This window comes from Helicoverpa armigera, chromosome 22 (genome assembly GCF_030705265.1).
Source record: "Helicoverpa armigera isolate CAAS_96S chromosome 22, ASM3070526v1, whole genome shotgun sequence".
Taxonomy (NCBI): Eukaryota; Metazoa; Arthropoda; class Insecta; order Lepidoptera; family Noctuidae; genus Helicoverpa; species Helicoverpa armigera.
Window position 1 is genome coordinate 8,137,400 of NC_087141.1, and position 17,775 is coordinate 8,155,174.

Genomic DNA, 17,775 nt, shown 5'->3' on the forward strand with positions numbered 1-17,775 from the left:
TTTGTATTTATTTTGCTAAAGGGTTAAGTTTGGAATCGGCAGTTCTGAGTTATTATTTAAATTACAATTATTGAAGAAAGGGTAGATATTACGAAGGATGAAGCGAATTGGGGCCAATTAATATATATTTCGGAATCTTTAAAAAACCTAGAGATATGTACATCTTTAACTATAAGAACTGTGAACACTATGTAATTCGGTATTGTAACAAAACAACGGAAACTGTATTTTTATGGTTTATTTTTGCACACTCAAAAATACAAAGGCAAAATATTTCTACATAAAACTTACCTAATTGTACAAAATCACCAATTATTTTGATTTTGACCTCTTTTCATTACTTAAAATCGATCGAATTTCAACGTTAAAGTACTAATATTTATCAACAGCCTTACATTTCACATCAGATGTAACAAATAAATGTCCAAATGCCCGATGCAACAACATCCTATAATTAATTTAAAATGAACAAATAAAGCCCTAGTTTACCGACAACATAAGCTAACTTGGGCCTAAGATACGAGAGTTGACAATGTTTTTCACTACAGTACAAACATAGGACTATTCACTAGTTTATTTACCATCTAAACTACAGTTAATCTAACTCTAATTTTCTGAAGGAACCTTCGACACCGAATTCGTCAGTTATCTTAGAAGCAGTCACTCTCTTCGCTTCGTCCACGTGGAAGTTCTTCTCCTGGTTCGCGAAGAAGTCCTTCCAGGTGTCAGATTGCAGGGTTTCGTACCATGTGTCTGTGGAAATAATAACAAAATAGTTATTAATATTACAGAAATATGAATAAACTAACTTCGGCACTTGGCTTTACACTCATTTCGAGAGGGGTTCTCGGATGCCGTCTATGTTCATTGAAAATTGTATTGAAATGGGTTACGTACAAACTTACTTTCGTATTTAGGAATAGTTATTGTTTATTGTAGATAATCTGATGTATTTCATTATTTTTAGCTATTTATTATTACAATAAAAATAAAATGAAAGTAGAAAAATGACATACAAGAAGAACATCAATTTCTAGTAATGATATACAACAAGTGAAAACTATTTTTAAATTAATAACAACATGAATTATCATTCACAAAAACTATATCCTTATCATCCCCATCTAGTAAGTCTATAGCTCACTACATGTCATCACCATCAAAAAAGAGAAAGGAATAAAAACAGAACACTCACCACAAATATCCTTCACAGTCATATCAGCAGTTCCACCCAAATCCTTAGGAAATATCTCCTTAGGCAGTACACTGAAAACCTTATCAAAACCTTCATGGAGATGCAGCCTCTCCTTATGTTTGGGTTTCATGATAGTCTTGAAGAGAGCCAGGATCGAGTGGCCGAAAGATGGCACGTTGACCAGGTGTATGCCTTTCATTTTTATGGCGTAGCATTGCTGTGGAAAGAAAGATATGGTCATAAGCAAAAATGAATTAATGTGAAATGAAAAAAAATTGTTGGATTGTGACAACATTTTCGTGGTTAGGCAAAAAATAAAATCTTTATTTTGTTATTTATTTCCAAAAGAAAGCTGGAAAGGCGGGTTATTCATAACCATTTACAAACTGCAAACTGTTGGCTGGCTATTGACTGACAGTTTCATCATCATCCTCTGACCCTTTTCCTAACTATGTTGGGGTCGGCTACCAGTCTAACCGGATTCAGCTGAGTACCAGTGCTTTACAAGAAGTGACTGCCTATCTGACCTCCTCAACCCAGTTACCCGGGCAACCCGATACCCCTTGGTTAGACTGGTGTCAATCTTACTGGCTTCTGACTACCCGTAAAGACTGCCAAGGATGTTCAATGGCAGCCGGGACCTACAGTTTAACGTGCTATCTGAAACACAGTCATTGGTGTCTAAGATATACTTAAAAAGTACATACAAACTTAGAAAAGTTGCATTGGAACTTGCGTCAGGCAAGTCTGGAAGCGAACCAGCGCCCTCATACTCGAGAGGTTGATTCTTTGCCCACTAGGCCACCACGACTCGACATTGACTGACAGTTTATAGTATGATAATCGGAGGCGCCATCGACCTTTTTAGGCGACCGATACCTAATCAACGTAACACTACTATTTCTATACGGCTGAACAGCCAACAATACTAAAAAGCCCGCAGGCTTCGAAGAATATTGAAATCTTGTTATGCTTCCTTTAATTTCAAAAGCAACTAAACAAACTTACCGTAATATGATAGTAAATCTTCGAAATGATGATGGGCGTGAACTGCAAAGCCTGGTTGAGCGTCGCGTTGCTAAAGTCAAATATCCAGTGATCACCCTGTGAAGTCTCGTTAAAAAGTCTGTATTCTCCCATCAGGAAGCCTAGCCTTGCCACGTCTAAGACTACCATTTCTGGGCTTAGTATTCTGGAAAAGAAAAACAAATGAATTCATTAGCATCATCATATCAGACAATTGACGTCCACTGCTGAAAGTAGGCCTCTCCCAAGGAACGCCAACCATCCCGAACATGGGCAGTCGGCACAAGAAATAAATGACAAAAAAAATACGATTTCAATAAACGAATCATTATGTATAGGTAATCTTGTAAGCATTTACTTAAATCTGAGATCATATATACAACTACGCTCATTATGCGACCCCAAGAATTAAAAATATATTGTACGCTGTAGGCATATTTCTTAGCTTTTTGAAAAAAAAAAAACAATTTCCCAGATGTCATCATATATAGAAATAGGCGATATATAGGCATGGCTTCACTTAAAAGTCGAGTACTAGCATTTATTTAGAGTGAAACCTAAACCCAATTAAACTTTAAACGCCAAGAAGATTCTAATACACTTAGGTAATTGAAATCAACCACCCAATCCTGCTAATTAAATGATCCTCATAACCTATCTTCTAACTCAAAACGCAAACTCAAACAGCAAAATAATGACTCAAACACGACAACCATTACTCAGGAACATGCTAAAATAATTCCTCTCTTCCTTCACAGACTGTTACCCAACTCCCAGCGAAACCAAGATATAAAATACGCTAGACGTGGCCCGTAACGTAAGTCTGTTAAAATTTTCACGATCCGACCTCTGACAGCGTTGGCAGCGTGTAAACGGGCTTCCTAGACCACTCGTGAATATTTGATGCCGCTTCCAGTTTGCAAGGGATCCGTAACAAATTGAAAGTGCATTGTGATTTGGATCGTTATTTTGAAATTCTGTGAGTTTATGGTGGTTTCGAAGTTGGTTTTTGGTAGTTTATTTTCGATTCTCGGTGTAGAAGAGATGAGTCTGGGAATTTTTGGTTGGTTTGTACGTGAATATATTTTTTTTAACAGGCTTTTTGTTGAGTGTAAAGAAAGTTTTGAAATATAGACAAAACCGTTGTGAGAGAGAATATCTATTTCTACTTAATAATTGCACACACTAGATCAACTAAACCATGTACGAATCAAAATAGCTAAATGTATTTTACACACTCTTCTTTATGAAAAAGTCACATAGGTACCAGACTCAATTCCTCTGTTCCCGAGATAACTACCATTCATAATACAACTAAACCTCATACAAACTTATAACTCTTCAACAATCGTAAGTATAATAATAAGACACAAGAGGAACAGTACTCCTAAGTTCATTTGAACCGAGTTTCAACAGAAACTTTTTGCGTACATTCACATAAGTTTGAAAAGCTCCTGAAAACGGAGAAAGGAAAGATAGCGGAGATACCACAAGGAAGGTAGGGCAGGCGTCTTCTTGTAGGTCAAGCAACGTACGATTGGCGTGATCAGTTACTAAAACTAACAAGGCGTTCGGGTTCCTTGTCAAATCAAAATCAATCTGTCAAAGATTGGTTTTGATTGATTGGTGATTTTATTTTGAAAATAATGAGCGGGTTCTTTAGAAGGTGAGTAAGGGACGAGCTAGTAGCGTCTCTCGTCCCCCGAACACCCGCATTTTTTCGCGCTACTTACTTAAAAGATTTTGCGTTATGACATCTCTGCTAGTCATTTTGTTCTCTGTGCGCCTGGCAAACTGGTATCCGCAAGTTTAAGAGGATCTATGAATTGTTAATGCGGTAACATTATTTTGGTAGGGTTTACTGAATCTGCTTGCATTCTCTTTAGAAATAAGTTTACCCGACTGTGCCAAGAGCGTTATGTTTTTTGAGTATTTTTATATGAATACTTTTAGCTTATATATATTAGCTTGAGAGGTTTCGTTAAAGTTGTCTTGGTTTATAGAGTGACAATGAGTTTGACAATTAAAAAAAATATATTATGAAGAGCAGTAGCGTTTACATGCTACTTTTTATTCCAAAGATTTCTTCAAACGAGTACGTAAAGCCTACATAGTTAATCTCTAGTCTTATAATTTATTTTGTGAATGCTGGTAAACCAGTAAATCAACAAGTTGATAAGTCAATTGAAATTGTTATAGTTGATCTCCTTGTCCTGTCCTGTCTCCCTTATAAGCATTTAAGTTGATTTATTTATCAGAATACTTATCTCACGTAAATTAATTGGAACAACGATGTGTCAGCCGAAAGATGTACACTGCTGAACAAAGGCTTTTTTATGAGAAATCATCAAATGACGCCAGGTTAGCAGCGTGACGGAGTGTCAGACTCTTACTGACTAAAACCCATCATGTTCCTTCTTAACCCGCTCTTTAGGTACCAGGGCCGCGGTTACTCATTCGAACAACCTCGCAGCAATGGCAGGATCCCTCAAGGTTCACCAACTTTATCGCTCGATCCACTGCTTTCCGAATTTACAACATGACATATTGTACTTACCTAATGAGAACAAAATTAAAACTAATTCTATTTCAACTTACCTAAATATCATGATCCTATGGTTATCCTTGGTCCTCATGGGTGGGACAACCCAGTACCCTTCCTTCAGGTACTTCTCCATATTAGGTAGGAGGGGTGACCTGCCTCCGAGCAGATCAGGCATTCTTCCTCGGGCTGAGAAGTAGTTGTCTATCTTCTCCTTGCTCTGTTCCACGCTGAATCCTCGGGAAATTAGATGTCCGAGGGTTATGCGATCGTCTGGAAGTGAATGGAAGGTTTTTTTTTAATGATTGTGGTAATTTTCTTTTATTACCTAAGTACCTTTAAGTAAAAATATTTCCTTATACTGAGTAATCTGTTAAATATAATATCACAATTTTTCCGTGTTAACGTTGAATATAATATATTAACGGTATGCTTAGTCGTAACTACAGCTAATCAAAAGTTTCCTTTATGATTAAAAAACGTGCTTAAAAATATAAAAAAATCCACGTTTATTAAATTAAATAAGGGGCTAACAAAATCTAACAATCTGGGCAAGGTTTTCTTATAAGGTAGGTATGTTTTGTTTCGTCAGACATATCTAAACACAATTATATACTTATTTCATCTATTTTATACAATACTAGCTGTTGCCCGCAACTTCGTCTGCGTGGGCAATATGGAATAGTCAAAATACTACTTATCCCGTAGGTGCATTCTTTCACGTGACAGTATAATTAGGATTAGCACTTAGCAGTAGCATAGATGTCATAGGTGTCATTGAACACCATTGGCAGTCGTTACGGGTAGTCAGAAGCCAGTAAGTCTGACACCAGTCTAACCAAGGGGTATCGGGTTGCCCGGGTTACTGGGTTGAGGAGGTCAGATAGGCAGTCGCTTCTTGTAAAGCACTGGTACTCAGCTGAATCCGGTTAGACTGGAAGCCGACCCCAACATGATTGGGAAAAAGGCTCGGAGGATGATGACTTAGCAGCAGCATAGATTCATTGATCAAGGTTGTGTTGTGGATGTGACCATTTATCTAAACGAAAGAAGTAAATTTTGTGACGTTGTGAATATCTCTGGATCTAGTCAGCCAATTTGGAAAATTATTACGTATGGTGCGTAAGTAATTTTCACAGGAAACAGCTATAATCTATGTCTATATGCTTTGAGTCTGACAAAGCTGTCATTTGTAAATTTTCTGCAGCTGCTGCGACTAATCAGAAGCCAGAAAGTCTGTCAGTCTTACCATGGATATCGTCTTGTGTAGTCGACTGGATTGAAGATAGGTAGATAGGTAGTCGCTCCGAGCAAAATATTGGTACTCAAACAGATTCGGTGACTGGAAGCCAACACCAACATAGTTGGGGAATAGCTGGATGGATGATAAAATGAGTCATCATCATCAGCAGGCGCATAGGGTAGGATAGTTTCACTTACTCACTATGGTAAGGCTGACCCCACATTAGGCGTGCGCGATCCTCGGGCGTGTGAGTAGCGCGGGCGTCGCGAGCGCGCTGCAAACGCCGCAGGGCAGCAAAACGCGACGCTCATGCTATGCGCTCGCGACGCACGCGCGGCGCCCGCGCTACTCACACGCCCGAGGATCGCGCACGCCTAATGTGGTGGCCTAAGCCGGGACTCCACCGAAATGTTTGCATTAGTTCACGAATAGGCAAACTGTACGTATCTGTGAGAGTCCACTTCATGTGTTCGTACTTGAAACCTGCAGTTTTGCCAAGATTTTAAAAATGTGCGCTCGCAATTTGTCATTTCTTGGTGGAGCCAGCAAATCAAAAGAAACATAAGTGTTGTATACTGTGCGTCACTACCGCACACCGGGAAAATTTCGCTCTTGCGGAGGACGTATATTTTGTGTCACACGTAAACAGGACGACAGTAAGTATCCACCGAAACACTTTCAAAGATCTGATGAACGAACAAATCAGACCTGACTTGGTCACCTGGGGCCAATCAGAGCTCTATGAAACGATAATACGCTTTGGCTCCTATAACTGTTATTGTGGTTTCTGAAAATTTATTCACCTCATTCAACCATGAATGTAATTCTGATGGCGACGTTGGCAGATCAACTCTTTTGACTTCTCGAATAGGATACCATTGGTTTTTGTGCTATGCACACCTGCAATGCATTCTGGATTAGGATAGGATATAGGTGGATAGGATTTGCAACAGAGAACAATTCTGTCTTTAGATTTGTGATTAAATGACATCAAACGTAGTTTTATATAAAAGGTATTTTTTTTTTAGACTTGGCTCGGGTCGTACTGAGACTGTTCGTAATCGTGAACAGTGTACTTGCGATCAGAAGTTGAAAGTAAGCATGTCTCTGGTATGCGGCGCGTAATTTGTACGTTTTCAGACGCATAAAGCATTTTACGTGTGTATGGTATTAAATAGAGAAAGCTCCCATTTCTTATCTGCATTTGTATCTGTTCTTGTTTTTAAAGCTACAGAATCCTACATTACCTACCTCACGCTTAGCAGCGCTTGCGAGAGATAGATCCTCATTTCTTCTAGGATTAAGTTTACATATTTTGCATCAGAAAAAATAATTAAGGTCTACTTAATACTACTCACTCAAAGTAATTTGTTTTAAGGCCAGCACATCAGTGGAAGATAAGCTAAACTATGTTTATGAAAAAATCCTGATATGAACTCCATCTGTAAGTTTAAACGATAATTAATTGTTCCACTAAAGTCATCATTTTTGACATAATGTTCAAAAAATAATTTAGATGGCACCGTTTTAAATTTGGCTGAGAACTATTAATTTTCTTTTCATCAAGGTAATAATTATAGTTGGATTTTGATGTGGCACGGCAAACTGACAAACACTATTGAAATGTCTATCGAAAAATTACACTACGTGTTAAAATATGGTGAATTACGGAAAATACACAACTCCATCTGTTGAATTAATAATCCTCTATAAAGAATGTATGGTAATATTGTCATTTACCATCTCGCTCCTTTGACTAATTTGATGTATTTTATTTAACACAGATTTAGCACAGATGGAGCTACTTTAACCTTGGCTAAACAAAATTTTCATATTTTTTTTTCTTCCGAAGTTATATATAAAGGTGTGATTTTCTGTGTTAAGATTAATAATAGGCCGATCAACTAATATAAGTACAACATTCAAATGGACAGTTTTGACAAATAGATTGCGTGTCGTAATATTTTACATCTTGAATTCACAAAATTTATCATATCTTTTGATAAAGTGAATCGATTTCGATAAAACAAAAACTAAGTAATACCCCAAGTTACGTAGAATTTTTGTATATAAGCATTGTCTGCATTTAATTCGTAGATTTTACGTGAATCCCGAACGAACAAACAGACAAACAGACAAAAATTACAAAAATGATGGAAATGGGTTCTGTTAGTTATTCTTTAACATGCTGGCTATTTTTTTTGTCAATTTCTTCAATGTACAAAAATTACTTTTCTACAGATTTATTATATGTATAGATTATCGGATTATATTTTTTTTCAAAGCCACATCAGATACGCCTCAACTGGCTATACGAACATTACATAATGCTCTTTCAAACCGGAACACAACAATATCTACGCTATGTAAAAACCCATAGTTATAGTTTTTCCCCGGACGAGTTCCTTCACAAAAGGATTTATAAATACCTGATGATGCTTTAACAAGTAAATATTGTATAAAAACTAGTTCATGACTAATGGAAGATTGTTTATGAAGTTTTTTCTTCCTTGGTTATTTATTAAAAGCTTGGGGATTTCACCTAAGAATATTTTTTACTTGTGTATTAGGCTGTAAAAAACAACCATACTGCGCAAGACTTCCTTGAAAACACAGCTATTGACTATTCTGAACTAGCTTGTCGTTGTCTAAACTTATCATATCCCTGCACATACAAAAAGTTACCAAATGCGGTATTCGGCGTATTTCTCGCATATTAATTTCTCTTGTAAGAACATAACAAGAATTTTTCAAATCGGTTCTATAGTTTCGCCTCTTGTATTGAAAGGGAAATCTTCATTATATTTGTGTAGAAATATACAAAAACCACAAGATAAAAGTCCCGATTAATGTACAATAGAGGATAATAATATATTTTTTAATTATTAACAAAAAGTAAACGTTTATTACTTCTTGATAGTGATAATTAGCGTGTCTATATAATCATTCGATTTATGAGTATTATATTATATACAACTTTATGAAGTAACACATTTTGCTTCCTTATAACTTAAGTGCATTGTTGAATAACATTTCTTAATGTCATCAAATGGGCACTATACATACCCACATACTTATTTATGAGGATGTTAACCAGTTTTTTATAAGATTACACCTTCCCTGGGGTTTTCCCTACATTATATCTATACTTACCTAGGCACTAAACGTAGTTGAAGTTAAGTATAGGAAAACGCAACCACTATAAACTGATTTATCTTTACTTATATGTATTTGATGCAAAAATGAGTTTGCCTTTTCCTGATTAGAGTTGGCTACCAGTCTAACTAGGAGCAGCTGAGTAGGTACCAGATTTCAAACACAGTGGATAAAATGTTGTACATTAGAACATTAAAAGGCGATATTCTGAAATAGGCTAAGAACCTGTGTTTAAGGCGATAAATACTAAAATAAGAACCGATTTCTATCTGACCTTCTTAACCCAGTTACGTGGGCCCCAGATATCACAAGGTAAGTCCCAGGACACAGGGTATTTTTCATTTTACCGGTTGCCAGATATGGGTGAAACCGGTGGAGAATAATCTTATATTATATTAATGACACTAAAACTTGAGAATGGCTGGACTGATTTTGAGTTTATTTTTGTTGTAAAATGTTCGTAGAGGTCCAGGGAAGGTTTGAACGATGCAAAGTTCGCGGAATCAGCATGTTATGTTTTAACCCAGTTAATTTTGCTAACCAATCCATAGGTTCATCCTAATTATAAAACAATAACAATGATGATGTTATAACGAATTCAATATGTGTAAAAATTATTATGGCGATGTCCGTATTGCGTTACAAATTATTGCGTGCAAAATATATTGATGACGACTGAAGGCCGTTTGTGATGTTTTTTTTTAATTAGTTGAGGAGACAAAGAAGATTATTATAAGAAAATGTTAATAATTATTCAAATATTGTAGTAGATACCTAGGTATTATTTAAAATTAACACTTAGCACCCAAGTAAAATTAATTATATAAGGAATTTTTCAAATAGTTTTATGAACAAATAAATGTCATTTGAAAGATTTACATTTACTTTTTATGGCCATAATCATAAAAGCTTGCGAAAAATAATATTAGCATTAGGTACAATAAAGTAATACAATATCTATAAATTACAAAAAAAAAACAACTTCAACCTTCTCCTAAGTCTAACAATACTATGCTGAAATGCACAAACATGCACGTACACTTCAAACTGAGAACCTCCTTTATTTGAGGTCGGTTAATGATTTATCTCTTAGAGATAATGATTATTTGCACAATAATAAAAGCCGTGTTCATCCCAATAGGCTGAAATTATTAATGACACTAAAGTAATTAATATCGTTCACTTTCATACAAGTTATTTTTATTACACTACTCCAAATGCGAAGGTTATTGACCTCTCAGTACAATGGAGTACATAATGATTACCATTTCAATTGTTTTAAATTAAACTTTAAAAATATTACATAATTAAAACTGAACACTTTAATGTTTTATTTTATTTTTACCCAAAGAAAATTTGAAAGAAACCATGTGTCCACCTATTTAATTAATATTATAAATGTGTAAGTTTGCATGTATGGATGTTTATTTCTCCTTCTCGCAAAAACTTTATTTGTCAACTTCTATTTTCTCTGTTTACTTCTATTTTGTCAAGATTTGCCAATAACATAGCTGATAGCCTACATTTGAAACCACTGGTGGAAGCCAGTATAAAACACACGTTATACAAAATGTAAACAAACAAATAGACATTGCATAACAACGTATTTAAACCAAATAATTATCTATTTCTAGCCTCCGTGATATAAATGCAGTATTTAATATATATCTACGTCAGTTTCCGTATTAATTAATGTGCATTATGTAATTATAAATTCCCAGCGTCATATGTAGGTTTAAATATACCACAATTAGCGTAGGTACCTAACACTGCAGATTAAACAGTCGACTGAAAAATGACCCGGTTGACAAAAATCATCATCATCTGCCGAGCCTTTTCCCAACTATGTTGGGGTCGGCTTCCAGTGTAACCGAATTCAGCTTAGTACCAGTGCTTTACAAGGAGCGACTGCCTATCTGACCTCCTCAACTCAGTTACCCGGGCAACCTTATGCGCCTTGGGTTAGACTGGTGTCGGACTAACTGGTTTCTGACTACCCGTAACGACTGCCAACGACGTGCCATCCGAAAACCCGGTTGACAAAAATGTTTCAAACAAAGTTTTCAGTCGGTCTAATACCGGATAAAAACCTCATATTTGTAATGTGCGTACTACCATTCATCTTCATAATGATTTATGAGCCCAAACAAACTAACGGCCAACTAAAGTGTGTATGGTACTCTTAATATACCACAATTAGTGTTGATAGCATTTTTAAAATTGCATAGTTCAAAAGTTCATTAATTAAATCAATATAGCGAAAATAATTAAATAATTTCTATAGCGAAATTCGCAATCTCCTGGGTACCACCAACTTCATAAAGGTACCACTGAAGTCGCTGGATGGTAAAAGTCTGCTGAAAAGCAAAAATGAAGTGTTAGATCGTTGGGCAGAACACTTCAATAAGCTACTTAATGTAGATCGAACAGCCGATCTACACTACATAGACAGTTTGCCTCAACTTCAAATAGCAGAAGAATTGGATGATGCCTTGTCTAAACATGAGGTGCTTTGTGCCATCAAACAACAGCAAAATCAGCGTGCGGTTGGCCTAGACCTTATACCAGGGGAACTTCTGAAGTACGGCGGCGAGGAACTGCATTCGCGCGTCTGGGAAATGTTTGTGCTTATGTGGGAGAAAGAACAAGTTCCTGAAACTTTTAAGTTATCACGCGTCAGGGCTCTCTATAAGAACAAAGGCGACCGGTCGGAATGTGGTTCTTACCGCGGTATTTCACTGCTCTCTGTCTCTGGAAAAGTCTTCGCCAGAGTACTTCTGAACCGCCTCAGGAACCTTTCTGAAAAGATTCTGCCGGAAACCCAATTTGGTTTCAGACCAGACAGAGGAACTTGTGAGGCAATATTCGCAGTCCGTCAACTCCAGGAAAAAAGTAGAGAGCAGGGACAGCACTTGTATCTCTGCTTTATTGATCTGGAAAAAGCCTTTGACTGCGTCCCTCGCGAGGCCCTCTGGAAGGTACTGAGAAAGTTGGGGTGTACAGAGAAGTTCATAAGACTCCTGCGACTCCTGCACGATGACATGCAATGTTGTGTAGCGGTTGAAGATGACCAATCGAGCTTCTTCTCCGTCACCTGTGGAGTGAAGCAAGGTTGTGTCCTGGCTCCCACATTGTTTGCATTATATTTTGCAGTTGTAGTCCGGGAAGTATTGACTTCTTCTCCTGAAGGAGTTCGTATTCGTTATCGGACTGACGGCAAACTTTTCAATCTGAATAGACTCAAGGCGACCACAAAGGTGTCCTATACACATATACAGGACATTATGTATGCAGATGACCTCTGTTTCGTGGCTGAATCCCCTGAAGTCCTGCAACAGCTAGTCACGAACCTTCACAAGCAGTGCTGTACATTTGGTCTAAAAATCAGCGTCAAAAAGACAGAAGTGATGTCTTTAGACAATCACGAACGTCAAGAACTGACCATTATGCTTGGTGAAGATGTGCTGAAGCAGGTCGATAAATTTCGATATTTGGGGAGCATTATAACATCAAAGTGCGACCTTGACGCCGAAATCAATAGCAGAATTGGTGCTGCAGCCGCTGCTTTCGGCAAATTCGACAAGAAGGTCTTCAGCTCCCATGACCTAAAGATATCCACAAAGGTCTCTGTGTATATGGCAGTTGTGTTGCCTTGTATACTCTACTCAGCGGAAACATGGACACCGTACCGACGCCACATCAAGCAACTAGACCGCTTCCACCTCAAATGTCTGCGCAAAATATTAAATATCCGTTGGTTTGATCGTGTGCGTAACACAGAAGTGTTGAGAAAAGCCAATGTAGGTGGCATTGAAGCATACCTCATGAGGAGACAGCTTCGGTGGTGCGGGCATGTACTGCGCATGCCGGATACTAGAGTGGCCAAGCGCATCCTCTACTCCGAGTTGCAGGAGGGCAAGCGGAAACGTGGCGGACAGCTGCTGCGATACAAGGATGTGCTGAAGCGCCACATGAAAAGCTCTTCCATTGAACCGTCTCAGTGGGAGAATCTGGCATCCAACCGCAGAGACTGGAGAAGCCGCGTTAAAGCCAAAGTCTTTGACTTTGAAGCACGCCGGCTTTCTGAGTTGGATGCCAAACGAGATGAGTTGAAAGCTCGACCACTTGTAGCTATCAACTACAACTTTGTGGCTGGTACCCTGACATGTCCGCAGTGTGCGCGGACTTTCACGCACAAAATTGGATACTCCAGCCACATGAGAGCACACGCACGCCATTAGGGTCGAAGTGGTCGCCGTTGCCGAAATCGGCGTGGAAGATTATTAATTAAATCATCATGGAGTGTGATAAAAATCTTAATGCATTTTTATCACAATTATGTATGGCTCAATTAAAAAGTAATCACACGATTTGATATAATTAAGTCGTTGAAAAAATATTTTTTTTCTCATTATAATACTACATACTTAGTTTATACTAATGTCATAAAGAGGATTTTTTTTTGTTTATTGTTTGTACCCAACGGGCTCCAAAACTCATCATCTCCCGAGCCTTTTCCCAACTATGTTGGGGTCGGCTTCCAGTCTAACCAGATGCAGCTGAGTACCAGTTTTTTACAAGGAGCGACTGAAACATGTTCGAATGACAGCCGGAACCTACAGTTTATCGAACCTGAACTTTATAAGACCAGATGGCTATTATTTTATGTCCTTCTTATTCTACATATAAAAAAAAAAATAGGAAGGTAAGGTACTGGTTTAAGTAATGCGTGGGAAGAGCCTGTCTTTATAAGGACCCGTTTTGAGTTCTATTTTTTTGTTTTTATAGTTGGTAAGCCAAGGTCTAATTTGTTTTACCTGGTAGTAAGTACTCTTTGTGGTAAGACTCATTGAAATGATTAATATAACTTTTGATTTAAATATTTTTTATATGACTAGTTCCATCATGATGGTAATCCACAGATTGGAATATTATTCAATATATATTTACGAGTAACTAATAGAACTGGAAATGAATAAGATAGAAGTTGAACTTTGTACAACTTCACAATTTATAGGTACTAATAAATATATTATTTATGTGTTATTTTATGCTGTTTTAAGAAAAATCATTAATATTTTAACGTCCCATTGTGTAGAGACTAATTCAAGAAATCAAAGGTCAGAAATAAAGTGGCAAATCGAATGTCAGAAAAATGAGAATAGCTACTGTAATGTTCCTTAATGGAATTTAGAATCCAACTTTATTATATTTTACCTCCTCAAGTGACACCTCCTGCACCCGGTCAAAAGTAGCCTATACCTATGTTATTCTTATAACCGTTCACTAATAACATAAATGCGAGAGTAACTCTGTATACCTGTATGGGTAAGTTACTGTTCTGTTACAGCCTTTTTATCGTCCCACTGCTGGGCACAGGCCTCCTCTCACACGGAGAAGGATTGAGAATTAATCACCACGCTTGCTCAATGCGGGTTGGTGATTTCAGACTATATGGGCCTAATACCTTGATATTGAACTTTTATTATATTCGGTATTTTATAGAAAGTAATTCTCAAAATACGAGGTCGACAATATAAAAGGGCAAAACAACTAAAATTCGATACAAGTGTCACAATTTTCCCATGACGTCAAATAGTTACCAATTTTGAACTTTTAACACATAATTTAAATCAAGGACAATCCATTTCTGAGTATCGGTTAGTCAGGTATTTTTATTGTATACGGAAATAAACTTATATGCGTATCGAGTCATATCGAGTATGATTCATAAGTTACGAGTTTTAGTTTATTAAAATTGTGTTTTGTTTTGATTTTTAGCACGTAAATAGATCGGATTATTTGAAATATTAATAGATACGTAACATAAAAACATGAAGAATTTGTTGTGTATTATTCCATAGAGGAAAACTTTATTTTTTGTTTGTTTGTACTCCACCTTAAAGGCTACGAAACGAATGCACTAAATTGAAATGAACTAAGCTAGGATAGCTACACTAACCCCGGGTAATATAGGTTACGTTTTATCCAGGTACGAGAAATAATGCCCCTAAATGGTATAATTTTCTCGGAACCCTGCACCTAGCTACTGAAATTTCATAAAAACTTGTAATAGGTCTTCATGAAATCTTTGCAATTGACTCAGAAGCTAGTCCCAACTAATATTATAAATGCGAAAGTAACTCGGTCTGTCTGTCTGTTACGCTTTCACGTCTAAACCACAGAACTGATTTTGATAAAATTTGGTACAGAGATAAAGTTGACTTTGATAAAGAACATAGAATAGTTTTTATCCCGGACTTTTGAAGAATTCTCTTGAAAACGCGATATAACCGAACTCTACGCTGGCGAAGCCGGGGGGGAAGTAATAAATAAAAACAATAAAATACTCACGTAATTGGCCCTGTGGTAAATGCGGCTGCTTCTCATACCACTCTCTAATGCTGGCTATCATCTCATCCAAGGCCTTCTTGTTGATATTGTATAACTTGAGCAAGACATCCAAATCTCCATCTTTGATGTTCAACATCTTTTGCACGTTGAGAGAGTAATCGAAGTTGTTGTACTGTAGGAAAAGAGTTTTAAGTTATTAAGCGTCATCATCATCTGCCTAGCCTTTTCCCAACTATGTTGGGGGCAGCTTCCAGTTTAATCATATGCGGTGTTTTACAAGGAGCGACTGCTTATCTGACTTTCTTAACTCTGATACCCGGGCATCACGATACCACTTGGTAACACAGGATGTCAAACTTTCTGACTACTATCATTAAGTTTTTAAGCATCTTGGAGTAAAAATAAAAATGTAAACATTATTTTTTCCTAAGGTCAAGTACGTTTGTTAATACTACTCTTCATAGCCGGATAAAAAGTCTAAAATTGCCTTCCTCAATAAATGGACTTTCAAACTCAGTAGCAGTCTACTAGTTCCTGGGATTATGACGTTGAAACAAACTCTTTTGCTTTATATTTTAAATAGAAAGTATAGATAAAAGACGAAGATTTCAAAGAAAATTAAATGAAAAGTTACTTAATTAATTAATTACGATATTTCCGACTTTGTAACTGATTGTTCTTCATTATGTAAATATAACAAATTGATAAGTAATTAACTGAGGCAACTACAATTATCATTGTTTATAGGAAAAATACAATAGTTATCTATAATTATTATTGCTTAGTATTGCAAGTTACTTTGTTTTGCGGCGATTAGAAGTGTTTCATAGTTTAAAGACACTAGATATTACAGAAGTAAATAAAAGAAAAATAATTCCTTTTAAAAGGAAGGAGTTTTATTTTATCAATATTTTTTTAACGGAAAAAAAAATAATTTAAAACAACTTTGTATAAAAACTAGTACGAGTCCGGTGATGTAGGTAAACAAATATAATTTTTTTATGTATATGTATTTTTTTATTTATCTACCAAACTTTTTTACTATTTAAGTGATACAAACAAAAAATATGCAAAAATAAAATTAAAAAATAATTGTAAATAAATATTACTATAATAAATACTTACAACACACATCCCATCTCCGATAGTCATTGTCACAGTTTTTTTTAATACCTATATATTTTTCACTAAGGATCACAACACACGCAGCTCACTCCACTATCAGATCAATTCTGTGCGCGTCAAGCCTCAACAATGTATTATATTAATAGTCCTTGCGTACCAAGGAAAATACGGTTTTTTTTAGTTTATATTTTTAGAAATTATGTAAAAAAAAATCTTAGAATAGTTTTGTAGTTTGCAAAAAAATATTTGGTAGGGATGAATTAATTTGGTTAATATTTTAGTTTTTTTTTTTTTAATTTTATTCTAGGTAGGTTATACTAAATTAATTTAAAATTTCGTGGCTTGAGACAGTATTTTTACACTGCCAGTCAAACAAACTCTGATTTATTCAGTTTCCGATATTTTTTTATATACTTAGACGGAAAATAACAAGATGGTTTGCGTAAAACCCGTATTTTTTACGTCTTTTCTATTTATAAACTGGGAAATTATAATTGTTGTGACACACCTTATTATTTAGCATGATTTTTTAGTTCCTACTATGTGAAGTCGTACGAACATAAGATTTTTATCATATTTTTTCTTTTAATGGCATCGTCTAATTTTGTAAGAAACCTAGTAAATTCTTTTATAAAAAATATAATTTAAAAACGTTTTATATGTTATTTAACACGAGATCATACAATTGACTTATTTCTAATAGGCAAAAAACACAAAAATTCCGCCTTAATTGTGAATTTATATAACTTCTACATTTTATTATCTTGTTTCTACACAATTATAGAAAATATTTATGTCACCCTAAAAAATATATACAAAACAGTGAAAAGTGAAACTGACAATACAACTAAAAATATCGACTCAAAATTAACAGATGGTTAGGAGTCATTTCAATTCGTACATATACGCTGATTTTTAATAGAATTCTGCCATAGGTTCACCTCATTAAGTATGCCATAGGCTTATTTATATTCAATAAAGCTTCGTTAATTTTACCAAACAGGTTTTGGGCACAATCAGGTTTTTTTTATATGATTAATATAAGTTCTGTTTATGTAACTTAAAATATAACTTTATTTCAAATTTTCCGATCGATAAAGCGATATACGATTTTAAGTCCTGACCCGATTTTTT

General features: G+C 35.9%; 1 protein-coding gene across 1 annotated transcript; it reads right to left on the minus strand.

Moving 5' to 3' along the window:
• Positions 1-223: 223 nt before the first annotated feature.
• LOC110381074 (alpha-tocopherol transfer protein) lies at positions 224-16,759 on the minus strand. Its single transcript, XM_064040315.1, has 6 exons — positions 16,642-16,759; positions 15,517-15,688; positions 4,820-5,036; positions 2,204-2,387; positions 1,196-1,412; positions 224-753 (listed from the first exon to the last, which is right to left on the minus strand). Exons 1-6 carry the CDS (start codon positions 16,666-16,668, stop codon positions 596-598), a joined length of 975 nt encoding a protein of 324 aa, XP_063896385.1. The 5' UTR covers positions 16,669-16,759; the 3' UTR covers positions 224-595.
• Between the last annotated feature and the right edge of the window lie 1,016 nt (positions 16,760-17,775).

Bases quoted from the DNA above. Each gene is read 5' to 3' on its own strand.
- LOC110381074 (XM_064040315.1), bottom strand. From the start codon at position 16,668: ATGACTATCGGAGATGGGATGTGTGTT. The intron at 15,689-16,641 runs GTAAGTATTTAT...CTTTTCCTACAG, and splicing joins TCGGAGATGGGATGTGTGTT to TACAACAACTTCGATTACTC. The intron at 2,388-4,819 runs GTAAGTTGAAAT...TTTCTTTTCCAG, and splicing joins CATAGGATCATGATATTTAG to AATACTAAGCCCAGAAATGG.